This window comes from Amphibalanus amphitrite, unplaced genomic scaffold (assembly GCF_019059575.1).
Source record: "Amphibalanus amphitrite isolate SeventyFive unplaced genomic scaffold, NRLGWU_Aamphi_draft 000253F_arrow, whole genome shotgun sequence".
NCBI lineage: Eukaryota > Metazoa > Arthropoda > Thecostraca > Balanomorpha > Balanidae > Amphibalanus > Amphibalanus amphitrite.
Window position 1 is genome coordinate 222,193 of NW_024881748.1, and position 16,740 is coordinate 238,932.

General features: G+C 55.9%; 1 protein-coding gene across 1 annotated transcript in view; it reads left to right on the plus strand.

The window, feature by feature from the left end:
• The first annotated feature begins 698 nt into the window (after positions 1 to 698).
• LOC122386486 (neural-cadherin-like) overlaps positions 699 to 16,740 on the plus strand; it is a 136,525-nt gene continuing 120,483 nt past the window's right edge. The window contains exon 1 of the mRNA XM_043375726.1: positions 699 to 1,058. Coding sequence (XP_043231661.1) covers positions 977 to 1,058 — 82 coding nt within the window. The 5' untranslated portion in view covers positions 699 to 976. The remainder of the gene's footprint in view (positions 1,059 to 16,740) is intronic.

Sequence of the window (16,740 nt, forward strand, 5' to 3'; positions counted from 1 at the left end):
CCCCTCACTCCCGTCCCCTTCCCCAACAGGGCGTCCGATCTAACCGCGCCCCAGGCAGTCGGCTCGGTCCGACCCTCACTGGTCGAGCCACGGCCCGGTGCCGCCTGAGTTTGTGCCGGGTGCAAAGCTGGAGCAGTTACTAGCGCCGGAACTAGTAATCAGCACGACCATCGTCAGATGGCAGGAGTGAATGGAATAGGCGGTTCCAGGTTTCAGAAGGAATGGGGCAGGAAAAAGCGCTGAAAACAATGTTTTGCTGATATAGCCATAAAAAGTTCACTGAATTAGGAGAGCAGCACATCAGTTTAAAGCCCTTCAGATGGTGGTTTTAATAAGCACACAATCATTTCCCAATTCGCCTGCAACGGTGTCACAGGCCAAGAATACGCTGAAATACTAGTGTGTACAGAAGCAACTGCGGGTCCCTGTACATACCTATAATACTTACCTGTGTAGGTATGCCAAATTTTCTAACAGCACATAAGGTAGAAATTTGCATATTTGTCACAGCTTACATATTGCTTTGAAAAATTGAAACAAACCACTAGGCTGTCACAAGCAGTGACTTCGTCACGGATCACATAATCGGTAATCCGTCTTGTAATCCGAGACTTCGTCAAGCATTTGGCGGACGAGAAGTAGCTTCATAGCTGGCCGCCAGATGTCAGTAGGCGGCGGCGAGCACCGGTGTGGCGAGCGACCGGTGTGGAGCGCGGCAGTCGGCGGCCGGCCGTGCGCGTGGTGGGGGTGAGTCTAGTCGTGCCGAACTCTGATCCACAACCACGTGTGTCTTTCGCCCGCGGACTGTGGCGTATGATCCCTGCGGCTGCGGTACTGCGGTACGAACGGCTGTGAGAGCGGGTCACGGCGCGGGCCGTGTTCGGCAGTTTGACAGCTGGTGCGCCGGACTGGGACCGTCACATTGCCAGTGTGCCCGCCGGTGGTCGGACTGACCGAAAACCCTGTGGGAGGACTGATGGGGCGGCGGGCGGCGGCCCTGTCAGGGAGCTGCCTGTGGATCCTGATCGTACTGCTGCTGGCGGCGGACCACGCTCGAGGTAAGGCCCGGTTCACACGACCCGAGAGCTGTCGCACCCAGTGAGGGAAGTGCGAACCGCCATACTATACCCAGGCAATGTGACCGTGTTGTGACATATTCATACCATATCGCTCACGGCGCACCACATCGCTCCGCTTTTGGAACGACGCGGTTAAATTGAAAACGATGGAGGGCTGCATTATCATTCGCTCGTTTCGGAAACAAATACCGTCGATAACGGGACATTCAGGAGATTGAGGGCTGAAAAAATGGCAATATGTTGACGCTCAATTTCCCGTTCAGTTCTGTGAAGTGCTACAAGAAATCATAGACGCTTTCAACATAGTTTCGGTAGCTGTCACTATTGATCAGGGGTTTTGCGAATTTCCTGTCAATAGCTCATGGGTGCAGATAACTCTCGAGCAAATTTTTCATGTGCGGAAACCAGCCCTCTTCAATGTTCATGTCGACTATAGAAAGCCAGTTTTCACTTTATTGACTACGCCTCTACGAGCTGTTTACCCTCTAACTATTCACAATTTGCTTTAGGCATGTAGTGTACCTACTTAGTATTGCGCTTATTGTGTGGCGGAAGTCGAGATTCATTAGCCGGTAGCCCACTTGCAATGTGCTCCGCCGTGAAACGTTTTCCTGCTCATACGTCTTGACGTAACCGATATTTGAATATGCATAGGTACACGAACCAGGCTTCTGGGTGCATATTCAAAGTGCAACGACACGACTTTCCTTTTAACCCTCGCCCGTAAACGGCGATCTGCCACCTTCGCCCATGCAGGGGGGGGGGGGGGTTGGTGCGACCCCCCCCCTTGGCGTTTGAAAACGGAGCGTCGTAGAGCTTAGCGGAAAAGACCAACGGATTGCTGCTCTCGCCGAGATCTCGCGATTGGTGGTATATTTTTTGGTCCTAGGTCAACATTTGACCTACTTTTGACCGGTCAAAGGTCAAATTTTCGGAAAAATAGACTTTTTCAACTTTCCGCGGCGATTGCGGCAAAACGGTGGGAGATATCGACTTGAAATCTTCACTATCGTGTTCCTTGATCAATTCTCTATCGTTTGGTATGTATTTCGTTTCCCTAGCTCTAAAAATGGCGCGTTGGGAGCGCCGGAAGTCGGCAAGGTCACAGTCGGCGGCAGAAACTCGAAAAATCAGAATTTAAATTTTTGAAATCTGATTGTATTTTTGGATTTGGGAGGTCCATTTGCTCCCTATAGAAGCTAATATTGCTGCATATTCCCATTGAGGTGACAAGAATTAGGAAAATAGTGGTTCGGGCGCTTTTCAAAAATGGTACCGGACGCTGTTCCTCTTGTGACGTCATAGCTCCGTGACCTGACCTGACCCGGTCAAGTTTCTTATACCATATGATAGCCAATACTTGCCCCAACATGCATGGGAAGTTTCATCACGATCCATCAACCGATGTCCGTACCACCGGCAGGAAACCTCGGGCGTTGGCACTCAGTTTGTGAAAATCCGGCCGGAGGCTGTTCCCTTTGTGATGTCATAACTCCGTGACCTGACATGACCCGGTCAATTTTTTTTTATCAAAAGATGCGCAAGGTTTGCCCCATAAGGTACCCAAAATTTGGCGGCGCTGCGCGCCGCCGTTTTTACACTATTTCCGAAAAGCCTCAGGGGGGGGGGGGTTGCACCAACCCCCCCCTACATGGGCGAGGGTTAACAGTTGACGTTTATTTTGAAAAGGTTAATTGAGAACACTACCTAGTGGTCACCTCAACACACATAAGGATCATGTGTTATATCAATAAACAATGACATGCATGCACAAATAATGCCAAACGCGAGTACCCGCGCTTTCATAAACTCTTAGATTTGCACGCCGTTGACATGCAAGTGCGCTGCAATGGCATGCCGAAAGCTGCTTGCAGCGGCCGCACCCGTTGGGGCACTGATGTATACGATGACGGCTCTAATTGTCACCGAGCTGTTCTGTTGACCAACGAGTCATACATTGAGTGGCGACATTGCCGTGTGACTCGCTTTATAACCACGACAGTTTATTGTGGAGTGACAAACGGATCTCACGGCAAACTAATGCCCACACGTCCACATGCACTTGTGGACTGTGAGTAGCGAGTTTCAGCCCACCATTGTAATTTCATTTAATATATGAAGCATCCTGCTGAACAGAAGTCAATAAGTAAAATAAACACTCATTGGCCGTACATAATGAGATAATCAGTTATGTGACATGTTTGTGTGCGAAGTGCTTGAAAGACATTGATCTAAATAGTTATACTGAATTCAAGGAGCGTCATGATACCTTTATGACGTTTATGTACTGACCCATAGCGTGTTTCTCCTTTACAAAACTCACAAGTCTACGAAATTAATAATGCAATTTCCCGAATGTTCTTACTTCTTAAACCCTTCCTTACAAAGGCACCAGTGCGTATTTCAATCTGCCCTTTTTCACTTTGTACTGTCGTAGGTAGGTATAGGTAACCCGAGTGCATTCCAGACCGAATATCCTGACTGGCCTGGCCAGCAGTTTAATTACGTCTTGCTCGCCCCTATCATCCGTTATTCATAGCCGAGGCGTCTATCGTCTGCATCGTATTCATATCGAATGCCGGTCCTGTCCGGACAGTGGAACCGTATCTATATTTCACAGAGGTCAGACGCGTCTCCTACCTGTGATGGGAATGTCATAGAGGAATAGATAGCGGCCTGCTTTTGTCCTTTATCGATTACCTGCAATCCACTAGCGGGGACATATTATTGATGAAGAGCCTTGTTGTTCGTCTTAGTTATCTAACCTCACTGTGGACGGCTGAATGAGCGGCTGGACTCAGTACCACCAGTCAGGCATGTCCTCGCCTACCAGTTCCCCCGTGCATTCTCAAAGGTATGCCATACGCCGCCCCTGGGCTGTGGCAGGACGCGGCAGCTGGCCGAACCTGCGGCTGTTTCCAGCCGAGTGGAGGACGACCGTCCTTGAGGCGGCACTCGTGGGAACGCTTCTTCACACCGGCGGACGCCACCGCCGGCCGCCGTCACACCGCTAATTGCGGCCATTTTGACGGACCGGAAGTGGCTGTTTCCGGTGGTGCCGCGTCTCGTCTGCCGGCGCGCAGGTAACGCTCGGGCCAGGTGTTCCTGCAGCGAACGCTGCACGGTCTGTGCCCTGAGGCGATCGAGGTCAAAGGTCGTATACCCGGGTAAGGAATGCGAGCAGCTTGATGTGAGAATTCCTGTCGGTGTCCAGGTCAAAACGGCTCCAGGCGATGCCGCTGCCTGTCTGTACTCTGGACCGGAGCAGCGCGCGTTCCCTGGTGCTTCTCGGCTCGGTAGTCTGATCGGGAGCCTCGGACAGCCGTGTTTTTAGCCACATCTGAAACCATCATCACTCCGCCGGACCGTGAACCGGCTGCCGACGGGGAGCAGCGGCCGCCCGGCGGGCAGCATTGTGAGCGCGTGTCGCCGCATTGTGGCCCGGGAACCGGCGCCGTCCCGGGCCGGCGGGAACGGCGGCAGATGATCGCGATGGGTCCCGTGCGCCCCTAATCCGGCCGGATTGTTGCGGCGGAGAGTCGGCCGCCGCGCCGGCCCGCTATCAGCGACATTAATCACAGCCGGTGCGTGCACAATACGGGCCATTAGGGCTGCCGGTGGGACGGACGGCCGGACGGGCCGCGCCGGTCCCCGGGGTCAAGGTCTCCTCTCCCCAGTAGTGGCGCTCTCCCATCGGCGCCAGGAGAGCGGGCTCCCTCTCGGCGGATGTGAGGAGTACCGAGACGCCTCCGGGCCGCCACGGTGCCATCTCCGAGCCGCCCCCGTGCCGCCTCCGATCTAACACCGATGTTGCCGACAAATTGCACCTATGCAAGGCGGTACGGGCGAGAGACTCAGCGCTGCTGAGCCGAACCGCCGCCGCGCCGCCGAGCCGAGCGCCGTCCGCGGTCGCGGGACGCTGGCGTCCCCTCTGACCCGGCTGGCCGGCCGGCGCAGCAGGGCGGCTCCCTATTTGCGTAGGACCGGCCCAGGTCCGGGCCATTGTGTGGGGCACGCACGTGCGCGCCCAGCTTGTGTGTCTTCCGGGTGGAGCGCTGGACGCCAGGGCCATTTTTAGCCTTTTCTGTGTGCTCTGACCGTCCTCAACGCGTCTTGTTTCACCCCCTGTCGCCGTATATAAACTAGTTGTAAACACCCCCGGCCCTCACTTCACCTTTCGACTTCGACGGGGACACTGCGCTGCCCCTAGCTCTCTTCCCGGTACGTTTCGCTGCCTTGTCCGCCAAATATAGTGAACTAGAAGACAAAGTGTGTGAGAAGCCCGAGTGAGAAGTGAAACAGTGCGCGGTCTACACACAGATGAGATATTCGACGGAGATGCGGCAGGCGTATCGGTTCCGGTGACCAGGTCTACTGACTATCCTTTTTTATCCTAAAACATTCCTAAAACTCTCTAAGAAGGGGGTTCCTTTGTCGTCGGCATCCGGCGCTCTATATTTAGGCCCTAACATACGCCCAGAGAAGGGGGTTCCTTTGTCGTCGGTATCCGGCGCTCTCTTATTTTAGGCCCTAACATACTCCCTAAGAAGGGGGTTCCTTTGACGTCGGTATCCGGCGCTCTCTTATTTAGGCCCTAACATACGCCCTAAGAAGGGGGTTCCTTTGCCGTCGGTATCCGGCGCTCTTTTATTAGGTCCAAATATACTTCCTAAGAAGGAGGTTCCTTAGTCGTCGGCATCCGGCGCTCTATCCTGTATCCAATATTTAGTTGTATCTTAACTAGGCTAACGTGATAGGTTATAACATTTATTTTTCCAATTTTCCAATTAAACCATTTTCCTCCTGGATCTCGGTCACCAAACAACCAAATGTTGTGCGATGCGCGATTAAATACAGTCCACACCATGAAAGGAGATTCGAACGAAAGCGTCGCCAACATTTTCTGGTCCTCCGGGCCGGATGGTCCTGGCCTGAAGTGAGAACTGATGACCTTCGTGGCTGCCCGTCGCCGACTTAGTGATTGATTGTAGGTTACAAGCTGTGCCTCGTGTGTGCTAGTCGGATCGAGAAGAAAATTCCGATGATGGAAGATTCGACTCAGGCGGAGAACACAGAGACGGCGACGGTGAGTCAGGACACTGCCGGCGAGGAAGCTGGAGACACTGCATGCGTGTTGAAGCACCTGAAACTTCAGCGCGGGCGCAAGGCCGCCGCGTTTACTCGTGCCTGTAACACGGCGGAGGCTCAGATCGCGCGCCGAGCTAGCGAGGAAGAACTAAAGAAGCGGCTCGAAACCCTGAATGCGACACTGGATGGTTTCATGGAAGCCAATGACGCCTATGTTGAGAAGGTGCAGGAGGTCTGCGAACTGGAAGAAGCGGAAGAGTACGCCACCCGACTGACGGCACGGCACGCCGAGACGGTGAAAAGAATTGAAGAGGCGACTACGCACCGACCAGTGAGCTGCTGCGCGGCGTCGCAAGCAGATGACAGACCACCACCATCAAAGTTGCATCACGGGGGGAGTAGAGCGAACGGATCCCGTGTTTCAGGAGTCTCCAGAGCGGCGTCCAGGGAAGCTGTAATAACGGCAGAGATGAAAAGCCTGGAGCTGAAGCATTTGAAAGCCAGGCAAGACAGAGAAAGGCAGCTGAGAAACCAGGAAGCAGAAAGAACAGCTCAGAGGAGAAGAGAAGAAGACAGGATGGAAGAAGAGAAGAGGATGATGGAGGAAAAGGAGTTAGAGGAGAAGAGGATGATGGAGGAAAAGGAGTTAGAAGAGGAGGTGGAACGAGCGCAGCAGAGGGCAAGACTTCTGAGGGCTGCAGAAAATGAGCTTGAATGGGAGCGGAGAAACGACTTTGATGACGAAATCCCAGTGGAGGTGGAGCCTGAGCAATGCGATATATCGAGAGCCGTCCGTGATACGTCAGGTGAGCAGCGGCCGGCATCCAATGGTGGCGAAGTTTCCCGCTGCATCTCGTCATCACCCAGAGCTGTCGGTGTTCCTCAAGGCGAGAATGGGTTGCACGAGAATGACGGACTGGCTCGTGCCAGCTGGATCGCAACGCCGGCCTCACCCCGAAGGAATGACCTGGCAGGACCATCAGCGTTCGTAAAGAGCATACCGCGACTGACTCTGCCAACGTTCCGTGGAAATGCACGTGAGTGGCCGCGCTGGATTGGTCTTTTCAAAGCCTTGGTGCATGATCAGCCGTCCCTGTCGGATGCTGAGCGCATGGCTCACCTTCAAAACGCGGTGGAAGGGGCCGCGGCCCAGGCCATTGACGGCATGTTATTCAACGGTGACTTGTATCACGAGGCCTTGAAAACCTTGCAAGATAGGTTCGGACGAGAGGAAGACATCATCCAGGCCCACCTGCGAAATGTGTTCATGACCTCGCCACCGTCACTAATGGACCTCCCAGCGATGGAGAAGTTTTATGCGGTCGTCCACAACACAGTCACCGTCCTGCGAAATCTCGGCTATGCGAGTGACCTGTCAAGCAGTGAAAACTTGAGAAGAGTGGTGGAAAAGCTGCCGAGCGAGCTAGCCCGAGAGTGGGGCCGTGAAGTGTTCCGGCTGCGACCGACGCGACCGACTCTGGAGACGTTCACCGAGTGGCTCCAAGTCCAAGTCAGCATCCTGAGCTTCTCTGCTGTCCAGTCCGGGACTTCCACATCGGAACGGAAACGCGCAACAGTTTCTTCAAGGGACGGCCCTGTTCGGCGAACAGCGCTGGCGACAGGAGCCAATGGTGAAACCGAACCAGAGGCCCGCTCTATGCCAGTGTGCGTGGTGTGCAGCAGTAACCAGCAGCTGAGCGACTGCTCGGAATTCAAGGCCAAGACCCCAGACGCAAGAAGCGCTGTTGCCTATGAAGAAGGCATTTGCTTCTCATGCCTCAGGAAGGGCCACTGGAGCAGAAGCTGCAAAGTGTCTCGGCGGTGCAATGTGAAGGGATGCAAGCTCACGCACCATCCGCTTCTCCATCGCGGATCAAGTCGGTCAGGAACCGATCAGAGCAACTCGAGGAGGGATCAGTCGTCAGCAGGGACAACCACGGGAGCGCCTGAATCTTCAGCCGAAGGTCGTTCCGGGAACCAGCCGTTTGTAGCAGCCTCGGTAAAAACGGACACAGACACACTGCTACAGATTGTTGCTGTGCGGGTTCACGGGCCCCGTGGTTCGACAGACGTTCTGGCACTCCTGGATGCTGGAGCTCAGACATCACTGTGTCGTGAGGATGTTCTGGAGGAGCTGGGCGTTGCCGGGGAGCGACACCCGCTCTGCATACAAAACGTGGAGACCAGTGGCACTCAGCGTCCGTCTGAGAGAGTGAAACTGAAGATCAGCCCCCTTGGCACAGGGGCAAAGAAGTGCATCAACATTCCTGAAGTGTGGTCTGTGCCAGCGCTGAATGTGACTGCGAATACGATGACGAAGAGTCAGCTTCAGAGATTTGAACACATTCGTGATCTGGAGTTCCCGCAATATAATGGCGGGCAGGTGAAGCTGTTGATTGGTGCAAACGTCCTTGAAGCAGTGCTGCAGAAGGAGGTGCGTGTGGGACGTCCGAATCAGCCGGCCGCTGTGAAGACAGACCTAGGGTGGACCCTGACGGGCTGCGTGTCTGACATCGTGCCCAGCAGCATGCGCCGGGTCATGTTTCTGAGACGTCAATCGAGTGAGAGCGAAGTGGAGCTGTGCGCTGCCGTCAACGAATGGTGGTCTACGGAAGCATCTGGAGCAAAGTACAGTGAAACGACGTCACGATCGGAGATGGATAAGAAAGTACTCCAGATGCTGGAAAGAAACACGACCAAAAGTGGAGAGCGATACGAGACCGGTCTGCTGTGGAAGGAGACAAGTCCTACACTTCCCAACAACAAGCGACAGGCTATTCAGCGACTACAGGCAACGGAGAGAAAGCTCGAGAAGCTTCCAGAGGTCGCAGGGAAGTACCAGGTCATCATCAACTCCTACGTCGCCGAGAGACATGTATCGGTCGCTGCTGTCTCAGCAGACGCACTCACAGAACAGAATGAGTTTGAGCTGGGCCAGCAGCTACAGGAGGCTCAGCAGGAGCTGCAGAAGCAGTCCAGCCAGCTGGAGGAGCAGCAGCAGGCAGCTGCCAGACTCCAGGAGCAGCGGACCACGGCCACCGCAGACTACAGGAAGGCAGATGCCGGCCTCACCAGGGCGTTGACCGCTGAGCTGGCCGCCTGTCGGGAGCGCGACCAGGTGCTCTCGGACAAGGCAAGCCTGGTACAGCAGCTGGAGCGGCGCGCTGCTGAGGTGGCCCGGCTGACGGCTGAGCTTGAAGACCGGGGAGCTGAACTGGCTGCAGCTAATGCGGCCAAGTGTCAGGCGTTGGCACAGGTGGGGGAAATTGTCGCCAAGGAGATCAGTTTCCAGTACAGAGAGAGGAAGATGGCGAGTGAGAAGGAGGTGCTGGAGAAGCAGATGTCTCTGCTGCTGGAGAGCCTGAAGTCGCAAGCAGAGGAGCTGTCCACGCTGCGCCGCCAGCACAGCTCGAGGATCCTCCAGCTGCAGGCCGACCTTGCCAACAAGATGGACCAGCTGGGGACGGAGCAAGCGGAAAAAGAACGGCTGACGCAGCAGGCGGTCGACCTGGAGCAGCGGTTCACCGAACTGGTGGAGAAGCCCCGGCTGCAGCGTGAGGCCGAGATCGAGCAGGAGGAAAACTATCGACAGCAGCTGCGGTCACAGGAGCGGCTGGCGCAGCCCTACAAAGAGGGCGTTGAGAAGGCGGAGGCCAAGTCGAATGAGATGCTGCGCTCGATGGACGACCTGCGGTCACTGCTGAGCTCGACCAGCAAGCAGCAAAGCCAGTTGGAGGCGCAGCTAGACGAGACGCACACCCAGCACGGCCAGCACCTGGTAGAGCGCGACAAGGTGATCCTCCAGCTGCGCAACCAGCTGGAGACTTGCGAGGAGCAGCTGCAGGCGATCACCCGCAAATGTAACCTGTCAGACGAGGCGGTGGAGGCCATGTCACCGTCCGCCGCCAACGTCAGCAGGCTCCTGTGGCGGGGCATAACGCTCACACAGATCTTCACCGGGTTCAGTCAGGCCAAGGAGCAGCTGACGGCCACAGAGGTCGAGAGCAAGCAGTTCAAACTGTGCCTCGACCAGATCCTGAAGGACATTGATAAGTGGACGCCGGCCATCCAGAGACAGCGCGAGGATTATGAGGCGGCGGTGCAGACGATCGACTCTCCCACAGGCAACAATGACGAGGCATTACGGGAGCTGGAGACAGCACGCGCCAAGCCTGACGGCGCCCGCCGGCGACTGCGTATCGTACAACACGAGAGGGCTCGGCTGGCCGCCCAGACAGCGGACATGGCAATGCAGTTTTTTGTGCCGCTGAAGAAGGTAGAGGAGGCGCGCGGCGGGTTCGTCGCCACACCCCGGTACGAGCTCAAGCTGGACACCTTCTCCGCCGGAAGGCTGATCGCCCAGCGTCTGGTCACCTTCCGGGGCAAAGAGGGGCTCCAGGCGCGCAACCAGAAGCTGCTGTTCGTGGTGCGCGAACTGACCGCCGCCCGGGAGGAGCAGAACACGCAGCGCTCATGGCTGCGTCCCGTGGACAACTGATCACTGCCTGCTGCGGTCGTATGCCCGAGGTACCAGCTGTCCAGCCTCCCCCCCCCCTCATGGCCAGTGATACCAAGCTCATCTGTGTTTTCTCGGCGAGGGTATCCAACGGTGGTGCGTCATTTGCATTGTGCGTATGGCTTGACAGCCCCCCCGCCCACTGACCGCTCCCGGCAGCACTGGTAGTTTTGCGCCTTCCTGACAGGCACCTGAGTCTCAGTTCAGGGCTGTGCAAAGGAAACCCGTTTCCACGCGCAAGTGTAAGGGCTGCTTTATCTCGTTCCGCTGTCCGCACCTTACTGGTATGCTTTGCGTGTTTTTTTTCTTTGTATGGAGCTTGGAAATGATAGTTACCCGCGCCCGTTTCGGTTATCACCTTTCTTGACTGTTCGTTTGTGCTGTTCAATTTGTCGGTCAAATGTATGTGTTCGACGTTCGTCGTGAAGCCGAACACAGGGGGGAGTGATGTTGCCGACAAATTGCACCTATGCAAGGCGGTACGGGCGAGAGACTCAGCGCTGCTGAGCCGAACCGCCGCCGCGCCGCCGAGCCGAGCGCCGTCCGCGGTCGCGGGACGCTGGCGTCCCCTCTGACCCGGCTGGCCGGCCGGCGCAGCAGGGCGGCTCCCTATTTGCGTAGGACCGGCCCAGGTCCGGGCCATTGTGTGGGGCACGCACGTGCGCGCCCAGCTTGTGTGTCTTCCGGGTGGAGCGCTGGACGCCAGGGCCATTTTTAGCCTTTTCTGTGTGCTCTGACCGTCCTCAACGCGTCTTGTTTCACCCCCTGTCGCCGTATATAAACTAGTTGTAAACACCCCCGGCCCTCACTTCACCTTTCGACTTCGACGGGGACACTGCGCTGCCCCTAGCTCTCTTCCCGGTACGTTTCGCTGCCTTGTCCGCCAAATATAGTGAACTAGAAGACAAAGTGTGTGAGAAGCCCGAGTGAGAAGTGAAACAGTGCGCGGTCTACACACAGATGAGATATTCGACGGAGATGCGGCAGGCGTATCGGTTCCGGTGACCAGGTCTACTGACTATCCTTTTTTATCCTAAAACATTCCTAAAACTCTCTAAGAAGGGGGTTCCTTTGTCGTCGGCATCCGGCGCTCTATATTTAGGCCCTAACATACGCCCAGAGAAGGGGGTTCCTTTGTCGTCGGTATCCGGCGCTCTCTTATTTTAGGCCCTAACATACTCCCTAAGAAGGGGGTTCCTTTGACGTCGGTATCCGGCGCTCTCTTATTTAGGCCCTAACATACGCCCTAAGAAGGGGGTTCCTTTGCCGTCGGTATCCGGCGCTCTTTTATTAGGTCCAAATATACTTCCTAAGAAGGAGGTTCCTTAGTCGTCGGCATCCGGCGCTCTATCCTGTATCCAATATTTAGTTGTATCTTAACTAGGCTAACGTGATAGGTTATAACATTTATTTTTCCAATTTTCCAATTAAACCATTTTCCTCCTGGATCTCGGTCACCAAACAACCAAATGTTGTGCGATGCGCGATTAAATACAGTCCACACCATGAAAGGAGATTCGAACGAAAGCGTCGCCAACAACCGACACCTGAGCGTGATGGACGTAAGGTGTACGCAGCCCACCCAGAGGTGCGCCAGCGTCGGCTGACCTACATGTAGGAATGCCGATGTGTTTGTGTGCCGTGTTTGCGTGCGTCCATTTGTATGTGCGCGCGCTTCCGTGCGGTGCGTGTGTGATGGTGTCGGTCCCTTCCGGCGAGGCGCCGCGGCGCACGCTGCTCACGGCTCGGCCCCGCCTGAGCGCTTTATGATGCTGTTTATGGTGTGGTCATTCTGGAGCCGGTATACCCAATCAGTGCGGCTGATGGAGGGGACGTGACTCCCGCGGACCGGTGGATGGACTCCGGAGTCATCATCTCCCGACCACCGTGTCCGTGGTGGTTATTTGAGGCCTGAGCCCGAGGACTGAGTCTCTGGGCACGGGACACAACAGTCGTGACACGCGACGGCGTTTATGCACGCGGCAAGCCCTCAAAATGCAATGTCGTGTCTGCTGCTGGCTGGTCTGTCTGTAGTGTCCACTGTCCACTGCTCGCTGTCCAGCGCCATGAAGCAGGTCTCCCAGGATCCACAGCACCGGCAGCCAGTCGTTAGCAGTTGTTTTTCACCTGTCGCCGGCGGCGGTGGCCGGCTCTGTGTCGCCGTGTTCTCACGGGCTGGACCGTATCCCTCATCGTCCGCTTCCGGCTCCATGGTAGCTCGGGGCCGATCAGACCCACTCCGCTGATTGGACAGCGGGATAACTGACCGTGACGTCACCCGTCATCGGTCGCTTTGAGAGCGGCTGGACGGGGCGGTGACCATCCATTGTCACAAACTACGAACGGTGGTCGCCGATGCGCGATGATTCAGGTTGTCAATTGCTGAATTTTCAGCGGTTAGTGGAAACAGCACGTGATTGGAACCCATACGGTGTCACGTCAGGCTTTCATGGGTCACGAGCTGTAGCAACAATGACGTCAGAGTGACGTCAGGATGACGCCAACTGCAGATGGCGCACAATTCGGAGGACTTCATTGCGACTTGCTGACTCGGTGCAGTGGAGAGGCATACCTACCTACACCTGTGGCTTTGGTGTCTGTCATGGATTCAAATCCCGCCCGGAGCCACCATCTCATTTGGGCGGGATAAATCTGGTGCGGGCCTCTCACAAAAAGACTGTCGTATACAGGATCTCCAGCTCGACTCAAGCTGCCATCGACTCATGACTGATGGCTCATCCATTGCTGGTGTTCTCGGAACTGGTCCGAATCAGCGTGAATTTGTCTCCAGTTGGCCTAAAGGGGCGGCTCGCAGATGGGTATCACTTGGTAAACTGTCCGGCTGAGCGATGGCCCAGGGCCGAGTTCCATGAAGTCTTCGTCCGCGGCCAAAAACACAGACCGGCCATTTCATACCGGCATGAGACGTCTATCTTGTCCCAGCGTTTACCGCGTCCCAGCGGACCCAGTAACTCATAGTTATAGAGCACATGTCTGCCTGCTCGCTGGCGGTTGGGAGCGATTCCTTTTACTGGAGACGAATACGCTATTGATCTCTCCTTGTGGCGTCTGTTCATCTTGATGCCAGTTCATTACCTACCATATTTACCTTTCTTTCTCCTCCCGTAAGTAAACGACTGCGGCGTTCGGTTTGCTCTGATCATGATGAGCTCACTGCTCGTCAAAAGAAATAGTTAATTACAATCCCTCGTTCCGCGGCCCGCAGCCCCCAGTTCCGGCTGATAGCATTGAGGGACAGTGGGGAGAACCCTTTGTCATCTCCCGGCCCTCACCACAGCTGTTTACCTGCGTCCGTGGGGCCGCGACCAGGCGCGACGTGGTCCGTTTGATCCCTCCGGCCCCCTCCCCCCCGGTCCGGCCCCGCCGCCCTCCCGCACGGATCAAAGCCCGTCTAATTAGCCGCCGCTAAATACCTCGCCTCACCGGGACCCCTGCGACCGGGGCAGGGGTCATCCTTCCTGACTCGGTGCCCCATAGTTAGGGAGGAGGGTGAGCGGATGGTCACAAGATCACGGTTGGGGTCCAGGGTCCTCCCGCCGCCCGCACTGACACGCGACCGTCAGCAGCCATCTGTCATCATTGGCGACAGAGCGACTGACAGGGGATGACAGGCTGGCAGCGGCTGATACCACCGGCGCTGCGTGTCCCCTGCACACGCACGGAGCTCGTCTATATCGCAACTGCTGTTTGTTAGACCATGTCTAACGGACAACCGCCGCAGGCGATCGTTCTGCCCTGCGGTGTCGTCCCAGCCTGTCGCCTCTTCTCGTCCTACCGTCTCGCCCGATCATACTTCCCGTTCCGTCCCATCCTCCCGTCCATTCTATCGTCGCTGAGGCCCGGAGGGCCGCGCTCCACTATCTGTGCGTGTGTGCGGACCATCAGCACTACCGATGACGCTCCGGGGCTGACCATTAGTGCCGTCCAGCGGGCTCCATCCAGCTCCCGGCCGACCGCTCTCGTCGTCTGATGTTCTGTCGGGCTAGCATAACTGTTAAGTAGTGGGCGGATCAGGTGTGGCTGCTGAGCTTGAGGTAGACGTCGTGGAAAATGACGATGAGTGCAGTGGAGGAAAAAGTGGAGTGAATGAGTGAAGTGAAGGAGGACTTTGGAATGAGGGGACGTTCGTCGATCACGCTCGTTGTTCATGCAGTTTTACTGGGTTACCATTCATCTCTGATAACGGCAATCGCCACCATCTCCGCCGCCGCAGCCAGCCAGTTACCAACAGGGATGTGCAGACCTTTAGTGCATGTGGGAATCGATCATACGATCCACCCGAGGAGCGGCAAGCCGAAGGGAGTTTGTGGACAACAGAAGGTGGTCATTAGTTGCGGCACGTGCCGACGGAATCGGATTCTCTTCTGTCGATGTCACCGGAGGTATGCGTCATCTACCTCCGGAGGCAGACTATGTTCATCAGATCAGCCGTAGACTGTACAGACGACGTGTGCAGGTGCGCCGAGGGCTTGGTTAGGACGAAAGGCATGCTGCTTTACTTGACCGCGGTTCGGAATGGTAGAGACGTTCTCGTGAAGTTAATTTCGAGACAATATAACAGGTCAACACAGAATCTGCCTGCTGGTGCATTGAATATTTTTAATAAAATAAATCCCAAATACTTTTCAACTTTATCAATGAGTGAGCTAAGCGGGTCACTGCCTGACCGTTTGTAGGCGAACGCGCGAGTGAAACTGACCCAGTTGTAAACAAAATTGAACCGCCGCGTATAGGGCTGATGGCCGTGTCCGTGACACAGTTTAACGCTCCAGCGCTGTCCGGTCCACTACAATGAGTGGCCTGATATGGTCCGATCCGGTCTAATCCCTCGGGTGCTCTGTCCTATGACCACCCGACGTTCAGTCCTGCGTTTGTTCCGCTGTTGAGTAGGTTGGTCGTTCGAGCAGTCTTCTTTTTACCACCACGCTCGAGCACTGATGACGGTGGCTGCCACCGCAGCGCCAGCACTGCCCTCAGACGACACAGCCATTATCCCGCTTCCCCGAGCGGGCTCGCTTTCGGTACCGGCCGAATCGAATCTAATTGCTTCCTGGTCCGGTCATCGGAGCCGGATAGCTATGTAATCCGTCTCAATTGCTACCACAAGCTGGACGCGCATGTGGCTGGAGCCGGACTGAAATCGGGGTTATTATGGACGTGTACGAAATGGCTTAGTTACACTTGTATGGAACGATACGTCGCTCGTGGCTTAACATCGCAGATGTTACATTTTTGATGCCTAGGATGCATAACATGCAGCGACGGCAGCACGATTTCTGGTGAGCTGTGCTCATCTGTTACAGTAAAGTTCAGCCATTTTCTGTGATCTACTGAAATAACTCGAACGGCGAACATATATCGCTAAGCGTGGTAGGCTCACACGCCCAGACGTCTGCTGCGGCTCTGCGCTATATTGGACATTCTGCATGTGACCTTTCGGTGGCGCTCTGAGTTGTGCGGCGTTGTCCGTTCGGGCGCGCTCTCTGTCCGCTCGGACACGCTCTCTGTCCGGTGAGTCAGTCTGACGCCCGGTGGAGGGGGAGGGGGAACTGACAGGTGGGCGTCACAGCTGGCTGGTTAGGCCGTGTGTCTGACCGAACGGCCGGTGGTGGAGGGTGGGTGCGCTGGCTCAGCCCCTCTCGGCCCGGCGCTGGGTACGTCCGGGCACTTTGGCCAGGTTCAAACGAGCCCCGTGTCGCTGCACAGAGGCCCGGATCAACGGTTACTCACCTCTGGGGTCGTGCCTGCGCACCTCTCAGGCCGGGGTTACTCACCCCGAGGCGGTTGAAAACCGACACCTCGTGCGCGCCAGGTGAGTGACGCTCAGGAACAACGGTGACGCGGACGGGCGCGGGACGAAGAAAGCATGAAACGTGTTTGTGCTCTGTTATGTGAGATGAAACTCGAACCTCGACTAAACATTCTAACGAGTTACAGGACCCGAGCCGCGCCGTTACTGCAAGGCAGGTCAGAGAACCCACAGATGTTTCTTTTTGCTCCATGGGCAGACCTCGGTAGAGATAGCCTACGGATACA